This window comes from Monodelphis domestica, chromosome 4 (assembly GCF_027887165.1).
Source record: "Monodelphis domestica isolate mMonDom1 chromosome 4, mMonDom1.pri, whole genome shotgun sequence".
Taxonomy (NCBI): Eukaryota; Metazoa; Chordata; class Mammalia; order Didelphimorphia; family Didelphidae; genus Monodelphis; species Monodelphis domestica.
Genome location: NC_077230.1, coordinates 169,000,449 through 169,015,639, shown reverse-complemented (window position 1 = coordinate 169,015,639; position 15,191 = coordinate 169,000,449). Strand labels below are relative to the sequence as shown.

Here is a 15,191-nt window from a genome sequence, read left to right as displayed (position 1 = left end):
ATTTGAAATTAAATGGAGGATTTTTTTCAAGTTTTCCTTTGACACAGAATTCTGTCATTTAATGAAAAAAAAAAAGTATACTGAATATGTGACTAGCAGTTGAATCAACTTAACTTAATCTCCATTAAGTAAATTCTTAGCCAGGAATTTCTAGAATATGACTTAATCTTTACTAAGTAAATTTTTGGCTAGTATCTTCTAAAATATTCCTCTATTTTATAGTATTACCTGGGATGAAGGCATGCATAAATAAATTCTCTTTGGGTTCAGGAAACTTAGAATGCTTAATACCAATATACTTGGTTCACAGGACACAAAACAAACTAAGGCATAAAGTAAGGTGCTTTCTTGGGCTGTCTTTACAGCCCAGTGCTTTGTTTATTCACACATGTTCTTCTTAACCTTCCCTTCTCTTCCTTCAGGAGGAGTATACCCTCCAGCCATCACTATTATTTTATTATATTTCCCTGTCTAAAGTCACTCCAACATGGGCTTTGCCCATTATAAGTACCATCTCTAGCATCTGATGTTATTTCAATCTTCACCCCTTTAAACAGAACCAAATAAAAGCCCTCTTTTATGATGTTATAGATAGTAGCCATTTTAGGTAATCAAGCAACATTTGGTCAATTCAGCTGACATACTTTACTTCAGAGAGAAGAAGGAGGAAACCCAAGGGGGAAAATTTTTTTTTGATGTAATAATAGTAGTAGTAGTAATAGTAGTAGTAGTAGTAGTAGTAGTAGTAGTAGTAGTAGTAGTAGTAGTAGTAGTAGTAGTAGTAGTAGAAGTAGAAGTAGCAGTAGTAGTAGCAGTAGTCAAAAATATATTTATGGATATAAAACTATCTTGTATATATTATCCTGTTCTAGCTAGATAAATATTAATTTTGTTTAAACCTGTTTGTTTAAAACCTGACCTGAAAATAATAAAAAATAACACAATTATTAAAATGACTTGAAGGGGAAAATTAATTAATTAGATAAATCCTTGAAGTATTTTTCACTACTTAATTATTTATTAACTGATTTCTTGCTAAGAACACCACCATAATTATCTCTACGTACATATTTATGTGCCTACTAAGGTCTCTACATATATATTATTGTTCCACTGTTCAAGAGCCCTATTAATCCAAAAAAATGTGTCACCTCTCATTTGATTAACCTACTCTTAAAGACCGAATTTGGCAGGTTGTCCATTATAAAGAGGACTTTAATTTGAAGTACTAAACTTTGTTTTTAACATTTCCTACAAAGCATAAATTAGCAAATTACATGATAGAGTTTATTTGTACATGAGAATATGATCAAGTTGTTAGTCATAGTATCACAAAATAGAAACTTCAAGTTAAATGATATATCAAAGTAAGAAACATCTTTATAGTTTTCCCAAGTGAAAGAAAAAACACCATCAATCTTGTCCATAGGAATAAAATGAGATTAATGTCCTAAACCAAAGATAACTCTGTTTCTCACATAAAAATGTCTTTAAAACACATTAAAATAGACCCAGAAGTCAGATTTAAACTCAGTTAATATTGGATTAATATTTAAAAGAGACTAATGAGTTTCTCACCATTATTGAGCAAAAGTTATACTTCTCTACCAATTATTTATATCAGAAGTCCAAAGTAGTTCAAAATATTTTTGTTAAATTTTTAAGATTACAAAGACTTTTTGCAACGTGTATATAGAGAAAAGGAGAGGAAGAATGGGCAATAAGTTTTGTTTTCTGTTTTGTTTAATGTAGGTGTATTAGAGGTGGGAGTGAGGAGGTGCCTGTAGCAGAATTAAAAGTTCAGAGTGTTTTGAAGTCACAAAGCACCATTTATGTAGTGATATTTTCCTGATGAAGTATCTAATTAAATACATTTTCTAATTATTATCATTGTAGTGTATTTGGATTCTAGCCCAGTAAAACTGTATTTTGTTGTTGTTGTTATGCTATTTGTTGCTGGCGGATCAACATTGTAAAGAGAATGAGTGGTTTTTCAATGTGACATAGCTGAAAGGAAAAATCTCCCATTTTAAAGTCTGATGATGAATGATTATATTTGTTCTATGGATTTCTATTCAAATCCTAAAATTTAAAAGAAAGTTGGCTAATGCTTTGTTGTTTTCTCTTTAAAAATCTATAGTAAATATCTACTATCTTTCTGAAAAGGACAAAGCCAGTCTAAGTCACTCAAAGTGATGGTAATATCTGACATATTCCCAAGCGCAGTGATTCTATCTAATTTTGTTTTTTATCTAATCCAGCACTAATGTATGCAAGTATTTTTGGGAATGTATCTGCAATTATCCAAAGACTGTACTCAGGAACCGCCAGGTACCACATGCAGATGTTGCGAGTAAAAGAATTCATTCGCTTTCACCAAATTCCTAACCCTCTGCGGCAACGGCTTGAAGAATATTTCCAACATGCTTGGACTTACACCAATGGCATTGACATGAATATGGTATGTAGCTCTGTTTTCAAAAGTAGAAACACCCATCATTGCAAACTACAGCTAAAATTTTTTTAAAGTCTCACCAGCTTGAAACCCCCTTGCTTTTTGTTTTTTTCCTCTCTCAAATATTTATTTTCTACCCTGAAGATAGTCTCTCATTCTCAATTCATGGCATTGCATGGTGCTATATCTAGTTATATTGTGTGGCAAAGGCATATAACGTGATGCAAACTGATATAACTTTATGTACTAGGGATTCCCTCTTCAGACTTTCAGTGTTCTAGATAGGATCCAGCAAACCAAGAAAGAGTTGAGCCAATGTAAATTAAGATTTGGCAAGTGGACATTATCAGATTTGGGTAAGGCCAGAATAAATGAATCATTAAAATAAGAAGCAAGGTTTTCAAAGTTTAAGAAGTAGGATGTTTGGGAAATGCATGCCAGACATTAGGATCCATAGGCATCTCATATATATTCTGTGACGAGAAGTTTAATATTTCCTTTAAGTATAGTTTTCTCTACTTTTTCTAGAACTGGTAAGCAATTAACTTATCTACCCTGATTATCCTACCTCCCTGGTATAATGCATCTTTTCTTTCAAGCAGAAGTATGGATTCTTTCATTCCTTTTTTAAAAAGCATACATAAATAATAACTTGCCAGAGCCCGTTTCTTACTGCACCATTAGCCAAAGGGAAACACAATTAAACATACACTATCCCAATAAGCTCTTGCTATTATTAGAAGAACATTGCAAGATATGATACTGATATTCATTTGTTTAGACTTAATTGATTTCAGTAGATATGTCACCTGTTTATGGCATCCTATCCAACTATAACAAATGATTGAAATTAAGTTATCGATTAAGTTGTTGCCCAATGTGGCTATTGTCCCGAAAAAGTGGTCACTGTCTCTAAATATCCCTCAGAAAAGAAAATCACTCAGATTCACAATGAGCTTGTGTTTTCTGGATGGTCAGTAGCAGAGATATGGAAGCTTGATCAAAATAAATATCTACAGGGAAAGAGCAAAGCTTCATGATTATCAGTCAGGGTGCAGAAAACAGTAGGAAGTATTGCCTAATTTGCAAGATTCTTCCATTTATGTGTGAATAACTTCCTCACAGCTGGATGCAATCTATATTAATCAGAAATAAGGCCACTGTTGTTCATAAAACACTTTGAATTTTAGAGCTAATCGTGGCTGTCCTTATGGATACTAATTAATATATTTCATCTAAAATATTCACTGAACTCTGTTATTTCCAATAATCCAAAATTTCCCAGTGAAGAATTAGTTTGCTTTTTTATGAATAAGTCTCACCACTAAGGGAACACCTTAATATCACTTGAAACAATGCTCCAAAATTGATTGATGTACTCTATTTCTGTGAGGGTTTATTGTTTAACGAAATTGTCATCATTCAAGAAGTACTGGGGCTTTCTGCTGTGTAGGTTCAAGCGGTATGATGAAATGTTTTAACTAAAATCTTCATCACAAAATTTCTTTCCATACTGCTAATTTATCGCCCAGCAGCAGTAAAAAAACAATACTTCTTCATGGTATCACTTCTCCCTATATAATTCTAATTTTGTGACCATTTTGTGAGCACAAGTCTATTTTTGTGACTATTTACTTTTCATTGTTTAAATCTATTACCTATGACTATGGTTTATATACCACTTGCCTAATTGATGATGTACTTATGAAAGATTTATCTCTTTCCTGTCTGCTTCACACCTTAATACATGGAATCACAACACCCACCGGTAAGAGCAGGAGGTATTTGTATATAATTTAATTCTCGTGTAAAAATGTGGAGAATTTTATCCATGTTATCTGTCAGGTTTAGAGCTTGTTTAATGCTTTCACATTTCAGTTTTAACCTTTTTTTGCATGATGGAGTGGTAGGCAACACAAGACAGAAATCTCTGGGAGATAAGCATGGGGGCAAGGTAGAAAATAGACATTTCTAAAGTGGAGAACTGCTTCAGTTCCAAAAATCAATTTAATAAGTTTATTATTCCTAAACAAAAACTACATTTCTGTATACTGCCCCCCTCTTATACACACACACAGAGACACACACAGATACACACACACACACACACACTCACACACACACACACATACACACACCCCTTCAACAGAAAGTCATGTGTATACGGTTTGCATTAGATAGCTGTCATGAAGAAATGTCACTCTCTCTGGTCATCCTGTATTTTCTTTATGTAGGCATTTTCCTTTTCTGTCATTTGCATGTCTATATAACCTGCTGGTGGGCTCTGTGAGCTCTAAACCATGTGCTTAGGAGATTTGCATGTGGTTTTGAGAGCTTGACCTTGCACGAACTTCCTATTTGTACACAGTGTCTGCCTTTTTCATCTTGTGACTGCCAAGTGAGTAAAAATAATAGTACAAGATCAATTAGCAAATTCTGAAATGTCTGATGTCATATGCCTGGTTATTAAACATAATAAGCAAAAAATACTTGTTTAAAAAACTGAATTATTGTTATAATTTTTGGAAGGAAATAAAAAGAGTGTCTTCTGAAACAATATGTAGGCACTTAAATAACCACTCAATGACTTGTAAGAATTACTTAACAAGTATGATCAAGTAATATAATTAAAATTCAAAGTGTTTAATATAGAAAGTTCATTGAACTCTTTTATATTCCATTAGTAATGTTTCCTTTTTTATAAGGACATTCCATATTATTTCCCTTAATTTTAACTTTGATCATAATTTCTCATAAAACCTTTAAAAAAAGCTTGATTCCTTACTAGTTTACATCCAAGAGAAGCATGAGATTTCTGTTATGTTGTAACTTGCTCACCATACTTAATTAGTCTAAAACAGTATTTACTGCCAAAAATTTTTATTGTATTAGGAAGAACCAAAAAAAAGTTAGAGGAAAAATTAAATAATATAATAACCCCTCCATTTCCATACTGTAAGATCCTTTGCCTATTTAAGAGGCCACTCCTTTTATGTCTACAAACTAAAGATATCCTGGAAACACTTGTTAGTATACAACTCCATAATCAGGAGACATTAATTGCCCAATAGGCTCTTTTTTTGTGAAGTAGGCAACACAGCCAGTATGGCCAGGTGATTGAAGCCTAGAGCTCATTTCCAAAATTGTGTCAGGATTCTGGCACAGCTCATGAAGGTTTTGTATTTGGCTCAAGGTTACTTAGAATTTATGACCAGTCATCCACATCTCCAGATCTGTTCTGGAATGTTCTTTCCCCACCAGTAATCTGAATAATTGGTAGTTTCTCAAATTAGAAGATATTTTTGGAACTCTGAGACTAGTTCAAGGGACTGTCTTGAATCAAATCAAAATATGGCCTCCAAGAAGTGTAGGGTCAAAAAAGCTCAGAGAAAAACCTTTCATGACCAATATTAGTACTAGGCCCCAAAATGCTAGAATTATTTCCTAAAATCTTTAATTATTCAAAGCCATTCCCACATCATTTAAAACTACCCCCAAATGCCTAGGAAGCTTGACTAGGTTACATAATCGCCCTGGCCAAACCTACATTTTGGGTAGAGAAAAACAAATCCTTTCTTAATTATTTTGTCTATTCTATAGAATAGATTATAGCTCATGAAATAATTGTTTTCTTCATGTGGATCAAACAGAAGTCATTTATTAGTTCATTTGTTAAAAAGCCACAGCCAACTTCCCAAAAAGCTGCAAGTGAATTTGCTTCTTTTTGCCAGCAAAACTGGTCAAATTAAAGAAAATAATTTATAAATGGTGGGTATTCATTTTCCAAAATTTCTCATAATTTCTTGAGACTTGTGAGAACTTCTAGAAGAGTCTAATAGGCCTCTAACTTGGTTTTGCTTCAATGACTGTTTCTGTTTTCTCCTGAATCAGGATGGCATCCAGTGATACCTTTGACCCTATCATTCATACTTGGTCTAACCTTATCCAATCAAAAGATGTGTTTATTCCAGTTCTCTGCACACAACTCATTAAAAGGACTTCATGTGTGCTGGACCAGTATTCCCAGATCTGCATTGGTTCTGGGGCTGTGTAAGTGGGAAGAGAGAGAATGGCAAAATCTTTCAATCATGGCCAGTGATCCAGCATATAGAAAAAGATCCTGTCTCCTAAAACTATACTCTCATTTCTTACCATGGTTTGGAAGTGGCCTGGGATTCACAAAGGCTGGTCCTATCATGCCTAAAAATTGAATATTATTAGCCTGGCAACAGGTATATATGCCATCTGAAAACCTGTCCAGCTAAGTGCAGAGGGAATGATTAATAGAAGATGCTTTTACCATCACAACTCATGAAAACCATATGCTAAAGCATGGAAGGGTCTTGATATACTTCTTTAGGGGACGTTCCCACACCTATGAGACCCTTGAGATATTGGAGTTAGAAGAAATAGGTACATTTTACTCCAATACTCTCTGAATTTTTTCAAAGCAATGTTTACATACTATAGCAGGTTATCCTTTGAAGTATACTGTACATATTTCATTTGTTGAAGTAGAATCAGTAACACACTAAATGGAAAGAAGAAAAGAAGAGGAAAATCTGTATTATTTTGGTCAATGTGAACCAGCAAGAGCTACTTTATCAGCACATACCGGATCAAAAATATATGTATATGTATATATACATATGTTTTTATGATGTGCAGAGAAGGTTCTGTGATTTTGTTGGCATGAGGAGCTCACAATGGGTCAATGCTTTTCCCCAAAGCAAGTCATGGCCGTTCTGTAACTTAGATACTTTGTGGGGATTGGCTTAAGGCACATGGAAAATAAGTTAAATCGCAAAACTAATAAGTGCCAGAGTCAGAATTTGAAGGCACATCTTCCTGATTACAGGAAGCACTTTTTTATTTATCCAGTACTCCAGGAAACATCTACAGCTTTCCACTATATAGATTCACAGGAATTGCCTGGCTTTATGGGAAGCACATAGGCAAAGTATTAACAGGAGCTCTTCCCTTATCAAAATTCTTTTGTTTACTGTCCCATGTACCCATTGTCTATTAGGATGGCAGGAGTAGTTTCTAAAGAAAAGACAGCATTTCCCTGGCCTGGGTCCACTAAACTCAGACATTTACATTGAACCTTTCAAAAACATCTTAGCTATTTTAAAGAAGAGAACAATTAATGTTATCTGGACTATTCTGACACTGAGTAAGGTAATTTTAACCATTATAGACCTAGAGCAATTATAGGTCAAAGATATACTCACTATGTCACTTTCGATAAATCATTCTCACCATCATCATCATCATTGTCATCGTCAAAAAATATTTATTCAATGCCCATCTGCCACTGACTGACTCAATGCTGCATGCTGTATCAAACAATGGCAAATGCTCTTTACCAGTTTCCAAGCTAAGAACAAATACTAGTGGTGACAAACAAATGAAACAAGTTATCACCACAAAAAGAATAAATGCTAACTTTAAAACATAGCTTCCACATTATAGCCATAGGCTTCTGTGCTTGGTTTCTCTGTTTGTAAATTGGGATTAAGAGTTATCTTCCAATAGTACCCCCAAAATTAAAAGTTTCAAAGGTTTTACTTAGTTCTTTCAAAATAAGATACTACACAGGCAGAGTTCCACCAAATCACTTATTCACAAGATTAACCATGTAAGTTTTAGTTAATTTAATTTTAAGGATTCTAAAATGAACCTCATTGGTCATTTTTTCCAACCCTATCATTTTACAAATGAGGAAACTGAGGCTTAGATAGATTTGGTGGCTTGAACCCCAATCTCCTGACTTCAAATTCAGTTCCCGTTCCACTACTCCACATTTTACTGAAAGAGGTGCAGTATTTAAACACCTTTTTTGATTCTCAAGGGATTCAGGACTAATTACTAACCAATTTAGTTTAGGATCACTTCATAATTCAGGTAAGTTGTGAATGAGTATAACAAAATGATTAGATAGAGGCATAGAAGGTAGAAAAATTACCTTGATTCACTTTTTAAAGTATGATTTTAGCAAAATTATTTTTCATATGATCTAATCCAAAATACTCAAATACCTGTGGTTAATGTTGGAGCAATTTAGTAAAGATAAAAAATGAACAATTTTCTACAGAACAAAACTCAAAGAAATTGGTAACCAGTGTACATCCACTCTGTCAGGGAAATCCTTTGTTCCTTAGTTCAGTTCAACAATTATTAAATGCCTACTGTGTGCAAAGTCAGGAGCTAATCCCAACAGAAGATGCCAAGATTAAGTGGAGGTTTCTGAAAAAATTAATCAAAGGTGTTTCTCAGAATCCAGTCTTTTTAACAATATTCTTCTGGTAAATGCTATAGGACTGCTATGTGACATAATTGTGCTATAACTCAGACTCCTGAAAATTAAAGTTGAGGGTCAGTCCGCAAAGGTCAGTGCAGATGATTACATGATGGGTATAAGCAGGCCACAAAATGTTGCCATTGAAGAATTATATAGAATAAATTACATAAAGGTTATCACCAGACAAATGGTACAGGGCGGGGTGGGGGGATTGAGAGGGGCAGAAGATATGCCAACTGGATAGTAAGAGCAATAGGGCCATGTTAGGTCAAGAGGCCCAGAGGAAAGTCACCACAGTGTTGAGTAAACCCCCTCAGAAGGATTTATGGGATACTATAGAAAAGACATACTTTTTTGTATACAACCACTGAAGGAATTTGTTTTGCTTGACTATACATATTTGTTGTAAGAATTTTTTTTATTTTTTCCCCACAATAGGGTAAGAAGGAGAAAGAGAAATCATTTTCTGTTCATTTGTTTTAAAAGGAGTGGGTGGGGACATGCTACATAAGTGGAATATTGCATGTACTTTCAGATAAGGCAACTATATTAGTTTTACTCAATGATTTGACTTTGTAACAGTAGAACTCTTGTGAATTGGAAGTAATCTGTAACTATTGTAATGCGAAAATAAGACACATACATAAAACTTTTTTAAAGAACTCATTCAACCAAAATAAATAAAAGAAAAGAATCTTACAGGATGAGTAGATATAGATAGGCTGTAATTTGTATCATCATCTCTTTACCTCAATGGGCAGCTAGATGGCTCAATGGACGGAGTGTTGGGTCCAGAGTCAGGGAGACTCATCTTTCTGAATTCAAATCTGTACTCAGACTCTTACTAGCTGTGAGACTCTCGGCAAGTTCCTTAACCTTGTTTGCCTTGGGTTTCTCATCTGTAAAATGAACTGGAGAAACGGCAACCCCAGAGTTTGATAAGAAAACTCCAAATTGGGTCAGACATGACTGAAAAACAAGTGAACAACTTGACCTCAGAGCTCCAAGTGATCAGAGTGGGTCTTTCCTCCACCAATGGAGGCTGCAATCCCTCCATATTTAGGAGCTAGTTTTATGGGTTGCTATGGCCAATAAATCATCATCTAATGACCAATTTTCTATTGATTAACCTCCAGAACTGTTAGTTTGACTTCTGATAGTATACATACTACTACATATGACTGTGTTTGATCCTTCTTTAAAACCTTTACAGCTTCATATTAGGATTAATTATCTGGGGGGAAAGCAAACTTTCTAAAAGCCAACATCATTTCCACAGCTCAAAGAAATACTAGGGTAGAATTCACATGAAAAAAAAAAATCTCATTAACCATTGTACAGATGTAGCTATAGATGTTGTTCAGTAATTTTTCAGTCATGTCCAACTCTTTGTGACCTCATTTGGGGTTTTCATGACAAAGATACTGGATAGGTTAGCCACTTCCTTCTCCAGTTATTTTATAGACAAGGAAACTGAGACAAACAGGATTAAATGACTTGTCCTGTGTTACATCAGCCGGTAAATGTCTGAAGTCAGATTGAAATTCAAGAAAATGAGTCTTCCTGACTCCTGGGTCTGAACACTGTCCACTGCACCATAGAGCTGCTCAAAGGCCTTTATATACATTATTTCACCAGAGCTTCACAATAACCCTATTGATCATATGCTTAATGTACATTTTGATATTTCCTATTTTATAGATACGGACATCTAGGCTCAGAGAGATTCATGTGATTTGCCCAGGGTCACATAGCTTTCTAGCTATGTGTTGTTAAAGGTGAAATTTGAAGTCAAGCCTTTCTACCTCCAAGTTCAAGGTTCTTCTGAATATACTGTAGTACTATATACTATAAAGTAACTCCACTATGGAGAAAATATATGAAAAATAAAATTTTAAAATCACACTAAGTGAGAAGGGTGTAGAAAGGTTGTAATATGTTTCAGACTTCATATTATTTTCCTTCCCCTTGTGGTCTAGCCAAATTGGCCAACTAACTCTTGCCCAAAGGTAAAAGTTCATCTCCCATCTTGTACCTTTACACAAGTTGCCAATCTTTTTTTCTGTTACACTTAGAAGCTTTAGTCTCATTCAAGGCTTTTTTAGTGTCCTCTTCTCATAAAATCAGAGGCTTATTTTTCCTCTGCATGCCCATCACTTGGAGTGATACTTTGCCCATAGTAGCTGCTTCATAAACACTTATTGAACTGAATCATTTAAGGTCAGGTGTAGGAATGTCCACAATGATAAAATCACAAATCTCTCAAATTTCAAATGGCTTTATTTGGCCTTCTTGTTTAAAGATGTTCCTACTATTTCTGTTGCTTCTGGGTACACTGCACATGTGTAGGAATGTGGCCAAAAAGAATAATGTATAATCAGTAGTTCTTTCCATATCGTATGCACATAAAGAACATATTATGATTTGGTTTCTAGTAAGAGCTTTGTTAGCCAAATCTCTCGCTGTTGGCAAGACTTTCTCACTACGCCAAAATCAGTCCAATATCTTACCCTAAATAAAACACTGCATTTCTGATGGCCCTAGGTCATATACATCAATCAGATATTATTATTTCCCACTATAGCTAATTATATAAAATCATTCTGTATCACATCCTTGCATAATTTATTTGCACCACTGCCTCCATTACCTCACACTTCTCAATTCAGTACAAATTCACAACAAACAGGATGCAGGAATCTCCATGGCTACCAATACATCACTGTTGGAGAAGTCGGAAATTTACTTCCTAATCTTCTAATGCTTTACACTCTCCACATACTCTGCAATCTAGTGACACTGACCTCCTTGCTGTTTCTCAAAAAAGGCAATCTGTCTCCTAACTCAGTGGATTTTTACTAACTGGCCCCCATGGCTGGGACTCTCTCCCTCTACATCTCTATCTCCTGATGTCCTTGGCTGTATTAAAATCTCAGCTAATATCTTAACCTTCTACAAGAAACCTCTCTTGTTCTGCCTTAACATTAGCACCTTTTGTCTGAGGTTACTTCCAATTTATCCTGTATATATCTTTTTTGTCCATAATTGTTTGTATGTTGTTTCTTCCATTAGAACATGAGCTCCTTCAGACCACATGAATATATACAACATGCAAAAGATCCTCCTTCAAGTTTATACAGAAGCAAACTTTCAAATGGTATTAAATTGCTTCAGACTGTTACAAAAAAGTCTGGTGTGAAACAGGCAGAAATAAGACCATCCTTCGGAATAAAGACACATCATCCAGGATGTTGAAGAGGGAATAAATCCTTACACTATGTAGGAGGTTAATGATTATTTAAATCCCTTTTGACTCTAAAACACCACAAGGATAATGGAGAGGGCCAATTCAAAAAATTTTCTAGACTTAATCAATGAAAAAAAGATCATTGGTTAGATATGACTCTTCTTTAAACACATCCATATAAAAATTCACTGAGACATTGTAATCAGTCAATCAACAAACATTTACTAAGCACTTACTCTGTGCCAGTCATTGTGGTAACTTTTGAGAATACAAATGTAAAGAAAGAAACAAATCCTACTCTCAAAGAGCTTACAGAAATATGTAGATGTATATAGAAGTGAATAAGTAACCGTTGTAGAATTCAGTTCATGCCCTGGGCTCTGCCAACCTTTTTTAAAACATTGTTATCTGTTTAAGTCTCCCCTTGATAATATGGACCAGGATGAAGAAATAATCTAAATTAAATGCATGAAATAGTCTGTGAACTTCTCCATTACGTTATTGTGAAATTCCATTTATTTTATGTCTAGCAAGGGACATATTAGGCAGTTTCAGATTACATGTTCTATTGGTATTCTTGAAATGTCAAGAAGGAAGGAAGGAAACAATATGCTAAGCACTGTTCTAAGTGCTTTACAAATATTCATTCATTTGATCCTCACAAACCTGGGTGGTAGTTGCTATTATCATTCCCATTTTGCATTAGTGGAAATTGAGGCAGAGGTTAAGCAATTTGCCAAAGGTTATGGAGCTAATAAGTATCTATAGCTGTATTTCAACTCAAGTCTTCTTGTCTCCAGTCACAGCACTTTATCCATTGTGCCTCCTAGCTACTTCTGAGAAGCATTCTAGTAAAGTCTTAAGTATATTGAGTGGTCACTTACGGGGAATTTATGAAAGGACTAGAATAAGCATAATATGGTATGGTGCCATAGCAGAGTTGTAACCTGAACTTTTAGAGGAGAGAAATAACATATCCTTTCAAGTATGGACATATGGTTGTAGAAATGTTACAAATATATCTCTGAGTATTGGAGCTATTCCTATACAATTGTATCATTAAATCATTCCCTTGCTTATATAATTTTTAAAAACTTTTATTCAATTCAACATGTATTTGTTAAGTACCTACTTGGATAAGATATTCGGCTGGTCACTGAGAGATGCAAAGACAAAGCAAAAACAAACCAACAAGTCAGTTGATATTCTCAAAAATCTTGTCTTCAATTGGTAGATACAGCATATCAACAGATAATTAAATACAAGATAACTCAATAAGTCAGTAAGTGATAATGATTATGATCACCATGTTAGGATAAATCAAATGCTAGGTCAAATAGGGCAATGTATTTATATCATGCACTATACTTAAAGAAAGTGGATCAGGTTCAAGAAATAAAACTTCTAGTTGCTTTTTCTTGGTTCTTGGATAACTTGCTGGCATGACTGTCATCTTTTTTAAGACAACTGTATAGTTGACACCCCTCAACAATGTCCCAACATGTATATCCCTCTGTATTCCCAACACAAATTAGCACCAATGAGAGGCTTCCTTTTCATTTCCCAATTTTTGTGTGTCTACATAAAAAATCACAGAATATTTGGTGAGCATTTTGTCTTCACTATAATGTCATGCAATTTCAAAAGGCCAATCTAGGAAGCATTTTGAGACCTTCATTCCCATCCTAACTTTGCCCCAAACTTCTTTGTGATCTTGGACTTCTCCCAACCCCATGCCAAAAACAGTCATCAGTTTTACCCTATTTACTTAACAGAGTATTTTCAAAAGAGATTATATGGATAAAAACACTTTGAAAAGCTCTGCTGAAATGAGAGGTAGTAGCATTTTAAGTTATTATTATAATTACTGCTATATTGTCCCACTACAAAGGTGCAAATATCCTATGGTTTATTATTCCTTTCTTCTTCCCTCTCTCTATATAATCCTGGATTTCTACAACTCATTTCTGGAGGAATAACTGAAAATTATCCAGGAATATACACGTCCCATGATGCATTTCAGTTTTCCATATTTTCCTCCTCTAAGTGCAAGCAATTGAGGGATTAGTGGTTAATTGATTCTAATGACTAATGATCATTAGTGGAAAAATTGCTAGAAGACCTGAATCATCAATCTTTAATTTTTTTCCATAAAGAAAAGCTGAAGGAGGAGGAAGTTGTAGAACCAAGAGAACAATTTATATGTTAACAACATTGAAAAACAAACAAATTTGAATGATGTAGAAACTCTAATCAATAACAATTACAATAACCAACAACAACAATGAACCATGCTGCCTACCTCACCACAAAGTGATGAGAGACCCCAGGTGCAGAATAGATATGTATTTTTAGATATGGTCAATGTGGGGATGGTTTTTCTACACAGTCCATATTTGTTAAAAGGTTTTTGTATTTTTTTTTCAACTAAAAGGAGGAAATGGCAGGAAGAGAAAATAAATGCTTCTTAATTGAAAAACTAAATTTAAATAAAAGTTACATAAAAAGATGAAATTTATACCTAAAGGAAAAGACAGCTCATAGCAAGTTTTATCACAATCCTGAAGGCAACAAGAAACATTATTTCATTTAATCTTCATTTGATTAAATAAATAGCCTTTAGTCATCATTTTTGCCATATTAATGATAATAAGTTACAAAAAGTATCCCATAAAAATAACTTATTTATCAACATTGGTTGGGTTGCAAAGAATGAAGAGATAGCAAAATTCCACAAAGAACTAAAGCTCTAAATTAAATAAACATGTATTGTGATACCCGATAATTTTAATGAAAGTATGGGAAAATATTGCAGTGGACAGAAATATGTGGGAAAGAATAATTTAGAAAAAGAGAGAGGCCAAAGACAAAGGTTAAGACCTTTATATCATGAACTCTAACTTTGAAAAAATTGGCAAGCATTACACATGTTGAATAATGAATAAAATTTTAAAATAAAATTGATTGTATTTTAACAGACAAGAAGAAACTTTTTTTAAAAAAGAACTTTGTAAAGGAGATAATCACGGAGGGAAAGCCCTAGCCTTAAGGGACAAGAAAGCACTTATAGAAGGTGGAATTTTAGCCATGGTTTCAAGAATTCAGGAAGCAGGAAGACAGATGCCAAAGGGAGAGTATTTCAGGCATGAGGAACAACCAATGAAAATGCAGAGAATCAGAGGATG

The 15,191-nt window shown here is 34.3% G+C and overlaps 1 protein-coding gene across 6 annotated transcripts in view; it reads left to right on the top strand.

The window, feature by feature from the left end:
• The window catches only part of KCNH7 (potassium voltage-gated channel subfamily H member 7), a 629,307-nt gene that overhangs the window by 549,167 nt on the left and 64,949 nt on the right, over positions 1-15,191 (top strand). For all 6 annotated transcript variants that reach the window (XM_056793960.1, XM_056793959.1, XM_056793961.1 and 3 more), the window contains one exon: positions 2,262-2,461. In XM_056793960.1, coding sequence (XP_056649938.1) covers positions 2,262-2,461 — 200 coding nt within the window. The remainder of the gene's footprint in view (positions 1-2,261; positions 2,462-15,191) is intronic.